The following is a 13,628-nucleotide window of genomic DNA, read 5'->3' on the forward strand; positions in this document are numbered from 1 at the left end:
CTAGAAACGTCCACCAGTTTTTGTTTTACAGGTATGCTAAGTGTAATACATCGCCTGAATGTATAGCAAAATTAATATATATCAATAATTTTTAAAGAATTACAAGTAGAATACACATTCAAATGAAAAGTCCATTTATTCTATGGATGCGTTTTTATTTTTTCCATTACAGATAATTTAGTCCCTGCAGCTTGAGATAAACGGGAGCCAACCATTTATACATGGTGTACCTGAGGCACAACCCCACTCAAAGCAGGCCCTTTTTGAACTTGGTGGAAGCCATGTTAACTGAGTGGTTCCAGAGGAGCAAACATGGAGGGACATGCATATTCGCAATACATGGCGAATACAGAGTTGTTGGACAGACTTTTAACTTAGTGTGATTTTTCACAAGTGTTTACTCATTTTATGGGGAGAAGGGAAGTATCAGTAGCAAATAAAGCAATTAATTCTAGGAAAGAAATTGAACTTGTTGGCCAAAACATCCTGCCAACATCCCAGATATGTGGAACAGCCGCCATAAACTACACAGTGGTTTTCAGAAATGAGTAATTTGAGGCTGTAGGCCTCTGCTGTGTGGTATGCAACAAGAACACTGGGACATTATTGGAAATTTGTTAAGGGTGTGTTTTTCATCATGCAAAGAACTACAGACACTTGGAATAGATTACCAAGTAGAGAGTAGGACTGTAGGGACCTTCAAATCTCAACATGATAGTATTTTTGGAAAATCTTGGTTAATAGGAGGGATAGGCTTGCTGGGCTGAATAGTCTGCACCTGTCACAATTGTTCTAGTGTAAACAGTTAAAAAAAAATAAATAAAAATCTTGTGATGTATTTTTATACTTTCTACAATTATTCTGTTTAATATGACACTGTGTCACTCAGTATAACCATGTAACACCAGGAGTAGCTCAAACCTGAGCACAGGCGCATAGAACACTTAATTGGCACTGGCATTTGTTGGCCTATAAAGCTCACTGGCAAGTCTACTTTCTTGCCGATTGCAGACATATGCATATGGCACTGAGAGAAGAAAACGTCTTTACTCCTTCTGTGCCTGCACATTCCAAATCAGGGTCACAGAGTTATTGAAGCTCATCTCAGCGTGCTAAATGTAACTTTTTAAATATCCATCCATTTTTAAACTCGGCACTCCTCTACAGAGGACTGTGTGAAGCTGTGTCTCGTAATGAAAATGTGAGGTTTAGCCTGGTTATCGCACTTCAAGTGTAATGAATACATTGAGCCTATCACCTATTGAAGAAGTCTGATGGCTAGATTTCTAGTGCCATTGACAATTACTAAAATTAGGCGTTTATGCAGTAATTTATCCTTCACTCTGTCTTACTTTATTCTCATTTTAGGAAATTAATGTTCTTTCCATTTTCATTTGCAGACTCTGATTTAATTAAGGAGCCACATCTGCAAATCTGTAAGTACAAGACTTCTTTTTGGGCATGTGCCACATTTTATCCACCCACCTGTTTTTTATGTTGATATGGGCACACTGCCTCATTTAGTGGCGTGGACTATGCATTATGTAGGATTTTCTGAAAAGGTCTTACCTCCAGATACGTGCTATGCCCTGTATTTAAAAGAACTATATGCATTTCAAGCTGTCCATTTCATTGTATTATTACCATGGCCTTATTTCTTGCATTTATAAGATGCTCAGACATTGCTGCCTCATGTACACACACCTGACAGAACTGATGTGTGTATTTGTTGTATATACTGCCTGGTTAAAGGAAAAAAAAAAAGTTGCACCCTTTTAATATTTTGTTGGACCACCTTTGCCTTGATTGCAGTGTGCATTCATTGTTGCGTTGTTTCGATGGTCTTGTACAACATCTCCATATTTATCTGTTCTGTATGCATGAATTTTTCATGGGAGAGTTGAACCACTCAGTAAAGTCTTCTACAACACATCCCGAAGATTTTTGAATATGGTCAAGGTGAGGGCTGTGGTGTCCAGTTCATGTATGAAAATGATTCTTCATGCTCCCTAGACCACACTTTTACACTCTCTAAGCCCCATGAATCATGGCATTGTCATCCTAGAATATGCATGCCCGTGCTGTCAGGGAGGGGGAAAAAAATCCTTTGATAAGATGACCTTTACATTCAGTAACTAAGCTGACTTCACTTTATTGCTACATAACGTTGCTGAGCCTAGACCCAACCACTTGAAGCAACCCCAGATCATAACACTGGCTCCAGTGAGCAGTTTGCACTTCTTACCACAGTCTGATCTTTACGCTCCCTAGTGTGTAACCTCACTAACAAGTGTTTTAGTTTCGCTTTCAGACATACCCCGGAGTAGTTCTGTCAGTTTTCTGTAATTTGACTTCACTAAACGTTTTAGCGATTCCCGGTCATGATCATGCAAGATTTTTTTTTTTTTCCAATCGCATTTTTTCCATAAAGTTGACATTTCTCCACTATCCTTCAAGGTATAATAATAATGAGTTGGACGGTTCGTAACCCAATTGTATTAATTTCAACAGTCTCCTTAGTTTTTTTTGTTTTCTGGATGCAGGCCAATAATTAGCCCTTTCTGAAACACAATAATACCGTCCTGCAACCTCACCATTTAAACATTTAAGCTGCACACTGCACTAGTTAAAAGTAAAGGAATTACTGACAGCTGAAACATATTAATCGATGCAATAAAATCCAATCGTTGCCTCTTAAGTGTTTACTTACAGCATTTAAATTAAAATGGTGATTTTCTTTTTTTTTTGGCCAGGCAGTGTATCGGTATACTGTATATATTTAATTTATATGTATAAAACATATGTAGAAAATATGTAGGTGTGTGTATGTGTGTGTGTGTATATATATATATATATATATATATATATATATATATATATATATATATATATATATATATATATATATATATATATATATATAAAATATGTTACTCATTATTACCATCATCCTCGTCAAAGCTCCAAAATCGTGGGATGATCTCCTGGTGCATTCACTGTCTATGTGGAGATGACATGGCTTCTCCTATCCGTGTGGGCTTAGGTTAACTGATTGATGTGAGAGATTGTGGCCTTTTGCATGCTGATGCCCTGTCCAGGTTTTCTCCTGCCTTGGGCTCAGTCATGCGAGGACAGTTTTAAGCTCTCTGTGACCTTAAATTTGATCGATTCAGGAAATGGATGGAGGTTACCCTAACAATCTGTCATCCCAGGCTTCACAACACCAGATTTCAGAATTGAAATCCTTGTTGAGTCACAATCATGGTAGAGTTTGCATGCTCTCCTCCTGCCCTAGCGTTTTCCCATATTCTGGTTTTCATCCCACATCATAAAAATGTGCATGATAGGAAAACTGAGAACTCTAAACGCCACCTGAATGAGTGTGGCATTGTGGTTGAATGCACTCTCTGATGGACTACTTTTAATGTCCTAGTTTGGTTTCTATCGAGCACTAAGTGCTGCTCAGAAAGGCTTCTATGACCCTGACCAGGATTTAGCAGGTCCAATAATTAGTGCATGGACAGAATGTAGCAGTTCAGAATGTTTTGCTCTCTGTCCCGTGCTGAAGGTTATTAAATCTTTTTATTTTAAAACTTCATCTGTAATTGTTTTATGAAGAGCTATAATGTAGTCCTTGTGACAATCATGTGCCATGTAAACGTTAAAGGGGGTGGGGTGAAACAAACCATGGGACATGACTTTGTACTCTAAATTCAGGTCATCTCTGGTGGACATTAAATTAAATAAATGAAGCTTCACAATGCAGAAGCATCCTAGTGGTAAATGGTAGAATTAGTCAGACCAGACTTTCTTAACCCTGGCTGCAGTCTATTTAGACATCCCTTTGGCCAGCTCTACCACAAACCTCACAAGACATTTTGAACCGCAGAGGGAGCTGACTTCATTGGTGTTCTCATAAGGCAGGCCAACTCAGTCCCTACAGTTTATATGTCATTGCATTGCTCGAGCTGTGTTAGTTGTGACAATGCAGTGGTCTGTATTGCCTGTTAGTGTTTTTTTTTTTAAATCAGAGAGACAACTACTTCAATGGCTACATCTTTATGGTATAGTGGAACAGTATAGAGCGCCTGTGGCAGACAAAACTGAAGAGCTAGATTTTGGGTAGCTTGGCTTAGTTACCATTTAGCAGGCAGAAGATGAATTTATTCTGGCTTTTTCATACTTACCATCTTAAACAAAAGCACCTTTTTGTGCCTGGTTAGGTTCAGAGTTTTACTTTTAAAGGGTCAGTAAGTGAAGAACAGACATGCTTTTTCACCAAACAAATTGGGGTGAGGCTTTTTGAGTTCTCTTGCTCCACCTCTCACAGTGAAAGGCATTCAGTCTCTCCGTCCTGAACGTAATAAAAAGATTGGAGCTGCAGGTGGTGTTTCAGGTTGACACCACAGGTGTGTAAAAGTAAGCGGACCTGGCACAAGTAAGATCAAAGTGTTCAAGTCCTGAAAGTGGGCCGTGACGTTCGTACATATACACGGAGCACAACTGGGAGTTCTGGGTAGGAGTTTGAAAAGTACTTGGGAAGGTCGCTAGAGTGTATCTAGTAGTTTTCATGCTATCTAAAAGAAATCCATTACTGGAAGATACAGCATTGTCATCTATTGTGCATTCACGTCACATCTCTAGTCGTATACGAGACTTGAATATATTTATATATATTTTTGAAGTGCTCGTTCATTCTGAATTCTCTGAGGTGTTTTGCAGACCATTTCATCCGCCTGTTTGCCATTCAGTGTCTGGGTTACAGTTCAATGTTCTAATAGATTATCACTTCAAGTGTCTCTTGTGTATAGAGAATCAAAAGCACAATATGTCTCTGCAGCCAGGAAAACAGCTGAAACAGATGGCTGAAGCGTCTCAGAGCAGAGGTCCTGGCTTGGTGGGACAATATGCTTAGATGACGTTGTCAAACAGCTGCATGGATCTCATAATGTTTTCATCCTGTAAAAAAAAAAAAAAGTCAACAAAAATAATAAAGATACTGTATTTCATGTTTTTGCACATTTTGAATTTCCCTCTGCTCATGGATTTCTGAATCCACAGACACTGTGACACCTTAGGGAATAAAGCAGGAATCAATTGATGGACAGTGCAAGTCCATCACAGGACACCCTCGCTCACACTAGTTTAATTTAGTGTGGTCATGCAATCTAATGCCCACCTTTTGGATATGGAAAGAAAGTATCCTGTTAAAATGAATGAATTGCATGAATTGTCATGTTTTTAAGCTTTTAGATTTAATAATTACAATTAATTGAAACTAGATTTACCTCTCATAAAAACATTTTTTCAAGCATGAAAGTATGGGGCATGCCATATTTATGCCACCCTTCTCCTGTAATTGTTGTAGTAGATACATTTATAGATTAGGATAGATTGGTTGGCATCAGACACAATGGTGCAAAGGCTGTTTTTTTGCAAATCATGGATTGAGCATCCTGGGTTTGAATATCATGCCCTTTTGTTGTCTGGCTGGAGTTTGCTTGTTCTCCCTTTATTTCTGAGCTTTATCTTCCCATCTCAAAAAGATTTATGGCTTAAGCCCCTGCCCTTCATCTGTGGACCAGTCACATAGTCTGACAATCCTAGTGACTCAGTTAGTGTTTTATATAACCATAAAGGAATGAAAAATTGAGCCAAGGGCAGAGATTGCATTTGAACCCACCATGCCTAGAAAGCGTTCCCACATTCATCGGCATTGTCGGGCAGCATGTTAATTTGCTATTTGGATAAGGTGAGATTGTGATGCTTTGAAATTTAAAAACTGTGCTAGTATGTCATGGGACAGTAGAGTAATTTGTCATCCCATGTGATTTGTACTTGTTTAATCCACCAACCTCAGGAACACAAGAAACTTGACAAACAAGAGGAGACCATTTAGTCCATCAAGCCCATTTGTTTAGCCAATAGCTAAGGTGTCCCAAAATCTCATCCAGATTCTTCTTAACAGTCGTCATGGTTTCTGCTTCTGTCTAAGTTTTTTGTTCCTTAGTCCTACAACTCTTTGTGTAAACAAGTACTTCCTGGCTTCAGTTTTAAATTTTTTAATCTTCTGTTTTCATGCAGAATGGAGAGAAAGAAGTTTATAACCTAACAGAAGTCAATAGTGACCACTGCTATACAATGGCAAATGATGCAGAAAAACAGCCACAGAAAAAAGTCTTGCGTTACTCATGTCACGTTATCCACGTCGGTTATCCAGTTGCTTGCTCAAAACATGCAAAATGAACGTTTTGTTACTAAAATTTTAATAAACTGTTCTAGAATTATCCACACACAGACGTAAAACTTAGACTCCTGGGATGAACCTTTTGAGTAAAGACAGGACTCTTGAGCAACGAATGAGTCAAAAAGTCACTGTCATTAGTCTTTAGGTTTCTGGCTATTTCCACTCCACTATTTGACAATATTTTAGGAAAAACTCATTTGTTTTTCACATTTTGAGTGAGCAGCTGTATAACAAATGTGTATATTATGCAATAAAAGTAAGGTCAGATTTTCTTTTTTATTCATTTTTTCATGGATGTCTTTTCACATTGTTTCCTTTGGTACAGTGCTGTCCACTGTTGAGTTCTGTTATGTCATAAACTTCATTCTCTCCATTCTGTAATGAAGACATGAGATTTAAAGTTGTTTCTTGGTGATCTCTTCAAAGTACATGAGGTAAGTAAAATGTATATAAAAAAAATATAATTTTGGGTGCAGTAGTCCTTTAAGATTGTCTTGCAGCTCTGGCCTGGCAGTCCATCATGCCCTCCTGCCCCTTTACAGCCCAGATCTGGATCAAGCAGGTTGGAGAATGTCATCACCAAGATAATGACCAACTCAATCAATATATATTTGGGAATTTATTGCTTCTTTAGTTTTTTGAAATGCTTATGAGTATTCATATGCATGTGGAAATGATGCTGTTCCATTATCTTGGTGACAGATTAACTATGTAATTTCTAAATGCATTTCTTTTGATTTAAGAAATTTATCAGCAGTTACAAAGTAACTTGGGGTTTAAGGCAGCAATTTTTCAGTTCAAGCTTCTTTTAATTTAGTATCTACTTTTTCTAATCATGTTTGCCTATACTAGGAAAGAACATGAAAATCTTTAAGCAGATACTGTCATTATATGTAACTGTACAAAAGTATCTATGGGCCCCATTAATTGTAGGCCTTCTATTTCTATATGTTATACTTAAAAGCCATATAACGGATCCTCAGTGTGTTCAGCAGCCACCAATTCAGCATTTAGGGGTCTAATACTCTCTGGGCCTTTCCTCCATACCAGACCTTCCACTCCTTAAGTGCTCATCATTTCACTTTTGGTTGAGCCTCTTGATTTAAGTGTGTATCTGGACCTACAGTAGTGTTAACGCAAGAGGACAAGAGTTGCTAGTCCAGGCCAGATTAGCTACTGTGAGGCTGAAAATTACCGTAGAAGAGGTAGAAACTCTGGCTACAGGATGCATAATTTGGCCAAAATAGGCACCCCACAGATAAGGCCAAGAGTGTAAAGGACTAGAAGCAAATGAAAGGTCTAACAGACAAAGGTTTAAGAAAGCATGAGAAACTAAGACTTTGACTTTGTAAGTGCTGCAATCTTATATAAAAACTTAAGCAATTAGCATCAAATTAGCTTCAGATGAGGACCAAGTAATTGTCCACGCCAAGTATCAGTGAGTTGGAGGTTTGGCGAGCAACAGTGATTGAGGTGCAGCACCACACCAAGTTTACAAAGTCCATATCTCTCTATTATAAAAGGAAATCCTAGAATGAGACTTTCTCGGAGATAATTACAACTCCTGTGAGATATAATTTTAGGTCCCATGAGACAAGACTTTTTGCCAAGAGATTTTGACAAGTCCCGAACTCCTCTCAAACATTTACAACCATGCCCACGGTTCAGTAACTTCTTATTTGTGTGAATGCTATTGTCAGACACAGTTCCTGTCCTCTCAGCTCCAATCAGGGTCAGAAATAAAAGACAGAGTAAAAGACAAAGTAGAACGTCGTAATGAGGTTCAAAAATGTTGGCGTGATACATATGTAGAGCAGGTTAAAGATTATGAAAGTACTAAAATTCAAAAGTCTCAAAAAACTGATAGCAAAGATCGCATTAGCGCTAACAAACGGAAATTATTACTGTACTTGGTGGAATAACCGCGAAAAGAGATTGAATATATGGACATAGGTGATATGACAGAAGTATGTACATATTGTTTGGCTTTAAACTTTAAGTTGGAGGCTTGTAGATCGTCTAATTTGTGTTGCCGTCAGGGAAAACTAGTGTTTCTTCCCAATGAAGAGGCATATCCACGAGAATTAAGATTTGTTGTTTGGTGAAAGTGAAATCCACATATGCGAGCGGCAGAGACGCAAAGTGGATGGCACACAGCACCCGCCCGGAGGTCGGCGAGCGAAGCGTGTAGGGTGCAAAGCCCTCTAGTATTTATCTTTCTCCTGGTTAGGATCATGAGGATCATACTGTGGATATGCACCAAGAAAATCAGCTCCCAGTATCATCCGATGTGTGCTGGAGAAAAGCATGCAGTAACAAAAATTCTGTTATTTTCGATGTGCCAGGATAACAGACAATCTGATGCATGCCAGCTGTTCAGTGGAGGCTTGGCAATGTTGCCATCAGCAGACCGTGGACTGCCATCTTTAATCAGTTTCTAAATTGTTTAAACATTTTCATCAAGAACACGATTGCAAGTAAATCAAAATTACACATTACAGACATAACCCATCCTGAAGCAGCTGAGTCAAAACGCATTCATCTTAATTGCCACCTTCAAATCCCAGTCTCTGCATGGAAGTGCACATTATCTGACAATAGAGTTGAATTAATGCAAGATTGATCTCTTATGTAGTTTTAGTGCTTTTCACCTGAACTTTCTTTTCACATTTTACCATTTTATATCTTGATGTGCTCATGCATGTCTTGTTTTATTTAACTAATAATTAGTTTGAGTTCATTTGTCATGCTTTTGTAAAGCCAACAAGATAGGAACCTGTTGAAACACAAAACAGAATACATTCATCCATGCGTCCATTTCCAGATTGGCTCATCCCGAGAACAGATGTGGGGAAGCTGGAGCCTATGCTAGCAGGCAGTGGTGTAAAACGGGAGCAATCCCTTGACTGGGTGCCAGTTCATAGCAGGGTGAACACCCACACGGGACAGTTTAGCAACGCTAATTCACCTAACCTGCGTGTCTTTGGACTATGACAGGAAAACCATGTAGACACATGTATGACGTGTAAATTCCACTCAGCAAGCAATTGGGATGTGAATCTTGGTCTCCTTGTTACAAGGTAAGATACCACTCAAGAACATATGCAATTAGTGTCATATTTTTATTCTAAATTCCCAACACTGCAGAACCTCCAAAGCCCCGGTACTCCATTATAAACAAATTAAATGCTTTTACCAGGATAGATTTACCTGAATTACATAGTATAATCTCTCAACTGAAACCCTCCACCTGCGTCCTTGACCCAATATCAACAAGGTTTTTCAAAGAAATATCAGGCGTGCTAATTAACAATATTCCGGACATAGTTAATTCGTCATTAGATACGGGGGTCTTTCCAGACTGTCTTAAGACTGCTGTAGTTAAACCCCTGCTGAAGAAAAATAATCTTGACCCCTCTGCCTTTGAAAATTTTAGACCCATCTCTAACCTGCCCTTCTTAAGTAAAATTCTAGAGAAGGCAGTCATTTTGCAATTAAATGACCACCTCAATAAACATGCTATTCTTGATAAATTTCAGTCAGGCTTCAGAACAAATCACAGCACAGAAACTGCACTCGTTAAAGTAGTAAATGACTTGCGGGTAAATGCAGACAGTGGCCATTTATCTGTTCTCGTCCTCTTAGATCTGAGTGCTGCATTTGACACCATTGATCATAATATTCTTAGAAATCGCCTTAGTCAATGGGTGGGCCTCTCTTGCAGTGTCTTAAATTGGTTTGAATCCTACCTGGCAGGTAGAAAATTCTTTGTTAGTTGTGGTAATCAAATCTCAAAGACACATGATATTCTATATGGTGTTCCACAAGGCTCTATCCTGGGTCCGCTGTTGTTCTCAATCTACACTCACCTAAAGGATTATTAGGAACACCTGTTCAATTTCTCATTAATGCAATTATCTAATCAACCAATCACATGGCAGTTGCTTCAATGCATTTAGGGGTGTGGTCCTGGTCAAGACAATCTCCTGAACTCCAAACTGAATGTCAGAATGGGAAAGAAAGGTGATTTAAGCAATTTTGAGCGTGGCATGGTTGTTGGTGCCAGACGGGCCGGTCTGAGTATTTCACAATCTGCTCAGTTACTGGGATTTTCACGCACAACCATTTCTAGGGTTTACAAAGAATGGTGTGAAAAGGGAAAAACATCCAGTATGCGGCAGTCCTGTGGGCGAAAATGCCTTGTTGATGCTAGAGGTCAGAGGAGAATGGGCCGACTGATTGAAGCTGATAGAAGAGCAACTTTGACTGAAATAACCACTCGTTACAACCGAGGTATGCAGCAAAGCATTTGTGAAGCCACAACACGCACAACCTTGAGGCGGATGGGCTACAACAGCAGAAGACCCCACCGGGTACCACTCATCTCTACTACAAATAGGAAAAAAAGGCTACAATTTGCACGAGCTCACCAAAATTGGACAGTTGAAGACTGGAAAAATGTTGCCTGGTCTGATGAGTCTCAAATTCTGTTGAGACATTCAAATGGTGGAGTCAGAATTTGGCGTAAACAGAATGAGAACATGGATCCATCATGCCTTGTTACCACTGTGCAGGCTGGTGGTGGTGGTGTAATGGTGTGAGGGATGTTTTCTTGGCACACTTTAGGCCCCTTAGTGCCAATTGGGCATCGTTTAAATGCTATGGGTTACCTGAGCATTGTTTCTGACCATGTCCATCCCTTTATGATCACCATGTACCCATCCTTTGATGGCTACTTCCAGCAGGATAATGCACCATGTCACAAAGCTCGAATCATTTCAAATTGGTTTCTTGAACATGACAATGAGTTCACTGTACTAAAATGGCCCCCACAGTCACCAGATCTCAACCCAATAGAGCATCTTTGGGATGTGGTGGAACGGGAGCTTCGTGCCCTGGATGTGCATCCCACAAATCTCCATCAACTGCAAGATGCTATCCTATCAATATGGGCCAACATTTCTAAAGAAAGCTTTCAGCACCTTGTTGAATCAATGCCACGTAGAATTAAGGCAGTTCTGCAGGCGAAAGGGGGTCAAACACCGTATTAGTATGGTATTCCTAATAATCCTTTAGGTGAGTGCATATGCTTCCGTTAGGTCAGATTTTCTCAGGGCACAACGTGAGTTACCACAGCTATGCTGATGACACACAGTTGTACTTATCAATAGCACCTGATGACTCCGATTCTCTCGATTCACTAACACAATGTCTGACTTGTATCTCAGAATGGATGAATAGTAACTTTCTCAAACTAAATAAAGAGAAAACTGAAATTTTAGTAATTGGCAATAATGGATTCAATGAGGTTATCAGAAATAAATTTGATGCATTAGGATTAAAAGTTAAGACGGAAGTAAAAAACATAGTGGTAACTGTTGACTGTAATCTGAATTTTAAATCACATGTTCATCAGACCACTAGGACAGAATTTTTTCACTTAAGAAACGTAGCAAAATTTAGACCTCTTATATCATTGAAAGATGCTGAGAAATTAATTCATGCGTTTGTTTTCAGTCGACTAGATTACTGTAACGCACTCCTCTCAGGACTACCCAAAAAGGGCATAAATCACTTGTAACGAGTGCAGAATGCAGCTGCTAGAATCCTAACTAGGAAAAGAAAATCCGAACACATTTCTCCAGTTTTGATGTCACTACACTGGTTGCCTGTGTCATTCAGGATTGACTTTAAAATTCTGCTTATGGTTTATAAAGCCTTAAATAATCTCGCCCTATCTTATATATCGGAATGTCCGACACCTTATATTCCAAATCGTAACCTTAGATCCTCAAATGAGTGTCTCCTTAGAATTCCAACAACAAAGCTTAAAAGAAGTGGTGAGGCGGCCTTCGGCTGCTATGCACCTAAAATCTGGAATAGCCTGCCAATAGGAATTCGCCAGGCTAATACAGTAGAGCACTTTAAAACACTGCTGAAAACACATTACTTTAACATGGCCTTTTTAGAACTTCACTTTAACTTAATCCTGATACTCTGTATGTTCAGTTCTTCATAATAACTATTCACTGTGGCTCCAAAATCTGTACTGACCCCTACTCTCTCTTCTGTTTCTTTTTCCGGTTTCTTTACAATGGCGGCCTGCGCCACCACCACCTACTCAAAGCATCATATTGCACCAACATTGATGGACTGAAAGCCAGAAGTCATCATCATCAGGTCCTTCCATGAAAACCCTAAATACAAAGAGGACTGTTTGACTTATGTTAGGTAGATTGCCCAGAGGGGACTGGGTGGTCTCGTGGTCTGGAACCCCTACAGATGTTATTTTTTTTTCTCCACTTTTGGAGTTTTTTTTTTTTGTTGTTTTTTCTGTGCACCTTGGCCATCGGACCTTACTTATTCTATGTTAATTAATGTTGACTTATGTTTATTTTTTATTGGGTCTTCTATTTTTGTATTCATTTTGTAAAGCACTTTGAGCTACATTTTTTTGTCTGAAAATGTGCTATATAAATAAATGTTGATTTGATTGATTGATTGATTAAATGTCGTCTATATGTAGATTTTCATTGTTTCATCATGCTGAATCGCTACCCAGTTTGAAACATGAATTGGTTAATCTAAACCCTTAAATCCTTTATAAACATCCTGTCCCAGTTCTGGAGTGTAGCTGACCTGAATATCTCTGTCCCTAAACACAAAATGAACTTGGGGTGTATTACATCACAGTGATCTGTTAGTGGGATAGCACAGTGGTTACTACTGCTGTTGCCTCACAGAACTAGCATGCCAGGTCATTGTCGATACCGAGTTTACTCTTTATCTCTGACTGCCTAGGTTTTTCTCCCAAATTTTGAAAGATGAGGGTATGGCTACATAATACAGTTATCTGTGCATCCAATGAAAAACAGGCCAAAAATATAGTTTCAGCTCATTTTGGCATTTAATTGCCTCCTCACATATCCAAATGCCCACACCAGGGTGACATCAAGTCAAGTCAAGTAGTAGACATCCTAGTTACACCACTGCTCCAGGTATGTGGATTAGGCTGGCATTTCCAAATTGTCACTTTGTGAGTGTAAGGGGGACTCCAGCAATGGAATGGTGTTTTGACCAGAGTTGGTTCCTGTCTTATGCTTGATACTGCAGGTCCCAAAGACCAACAATCTCGATTTAAGTGAATTTGAGAATTTTACATTCTGATTATGGGAATGATTGCCATCACTTGTTTTATTTCTTCTGATGGTACATTAACATAATTCCTTAAGAAATATTTTGTTTGTTTTCTGACATCATTAGAATATACTCAGTTTGAAAGAGTTTTAAGAACGCAAATAAAACATTTTTATTTTGTAGGAAAGAACAATCTGGTTCTCATTTCGAAACAAAAGTAGTGTTATGGGTGTCTCTAGAGCAA

At 38.9% G+C, this 13,628-nt stretch overlaps 1 protein-coding gene across 5 annotated transcripts in view; it reads right to left on the reverse strand.

Moving 5' to 3' along the window:
• Positions 1-4,013: 4,013 nt before the first annotated feature.
• The window catches only part of LOC120542545 (Kv channel-interacting protein 2-like), a 718,730-nt gene continuing 709,115 nt past the window's right edge, over positions 4,014-13,628 (reverse strand). For all 5 annotated transcript variants that reach the window (XM_039775078.1, XM_039775108.1, XM_039775093.1 and 2 more), the window contains one exon: positions 4,014-4,959. In XM_039775078.1, the coding sequence (XP_039631012.1) occupies positions 4,912-4,959 (48 nt within the window). In that variant the 3' untranslated portion in view covers positions 4,014-4,911. The remainder of the gene's footprint in view (positions 4,960-13,628) is intronic.

The sequence above is a fragment of the Polypterus senegalus genome, chromosome 1, assembly GCF_016835505.1.
Source record: "Polypterus senegalus isolate Bchr_013 chromosome 1, ASM1683550v1, whole genome shotgun sequence".
NCBI lineage: Eukaryota > Metazoa > Chordata > Cladistia > Polypteriformes > Polypteridae > Polypterus > Polypterus senegalus.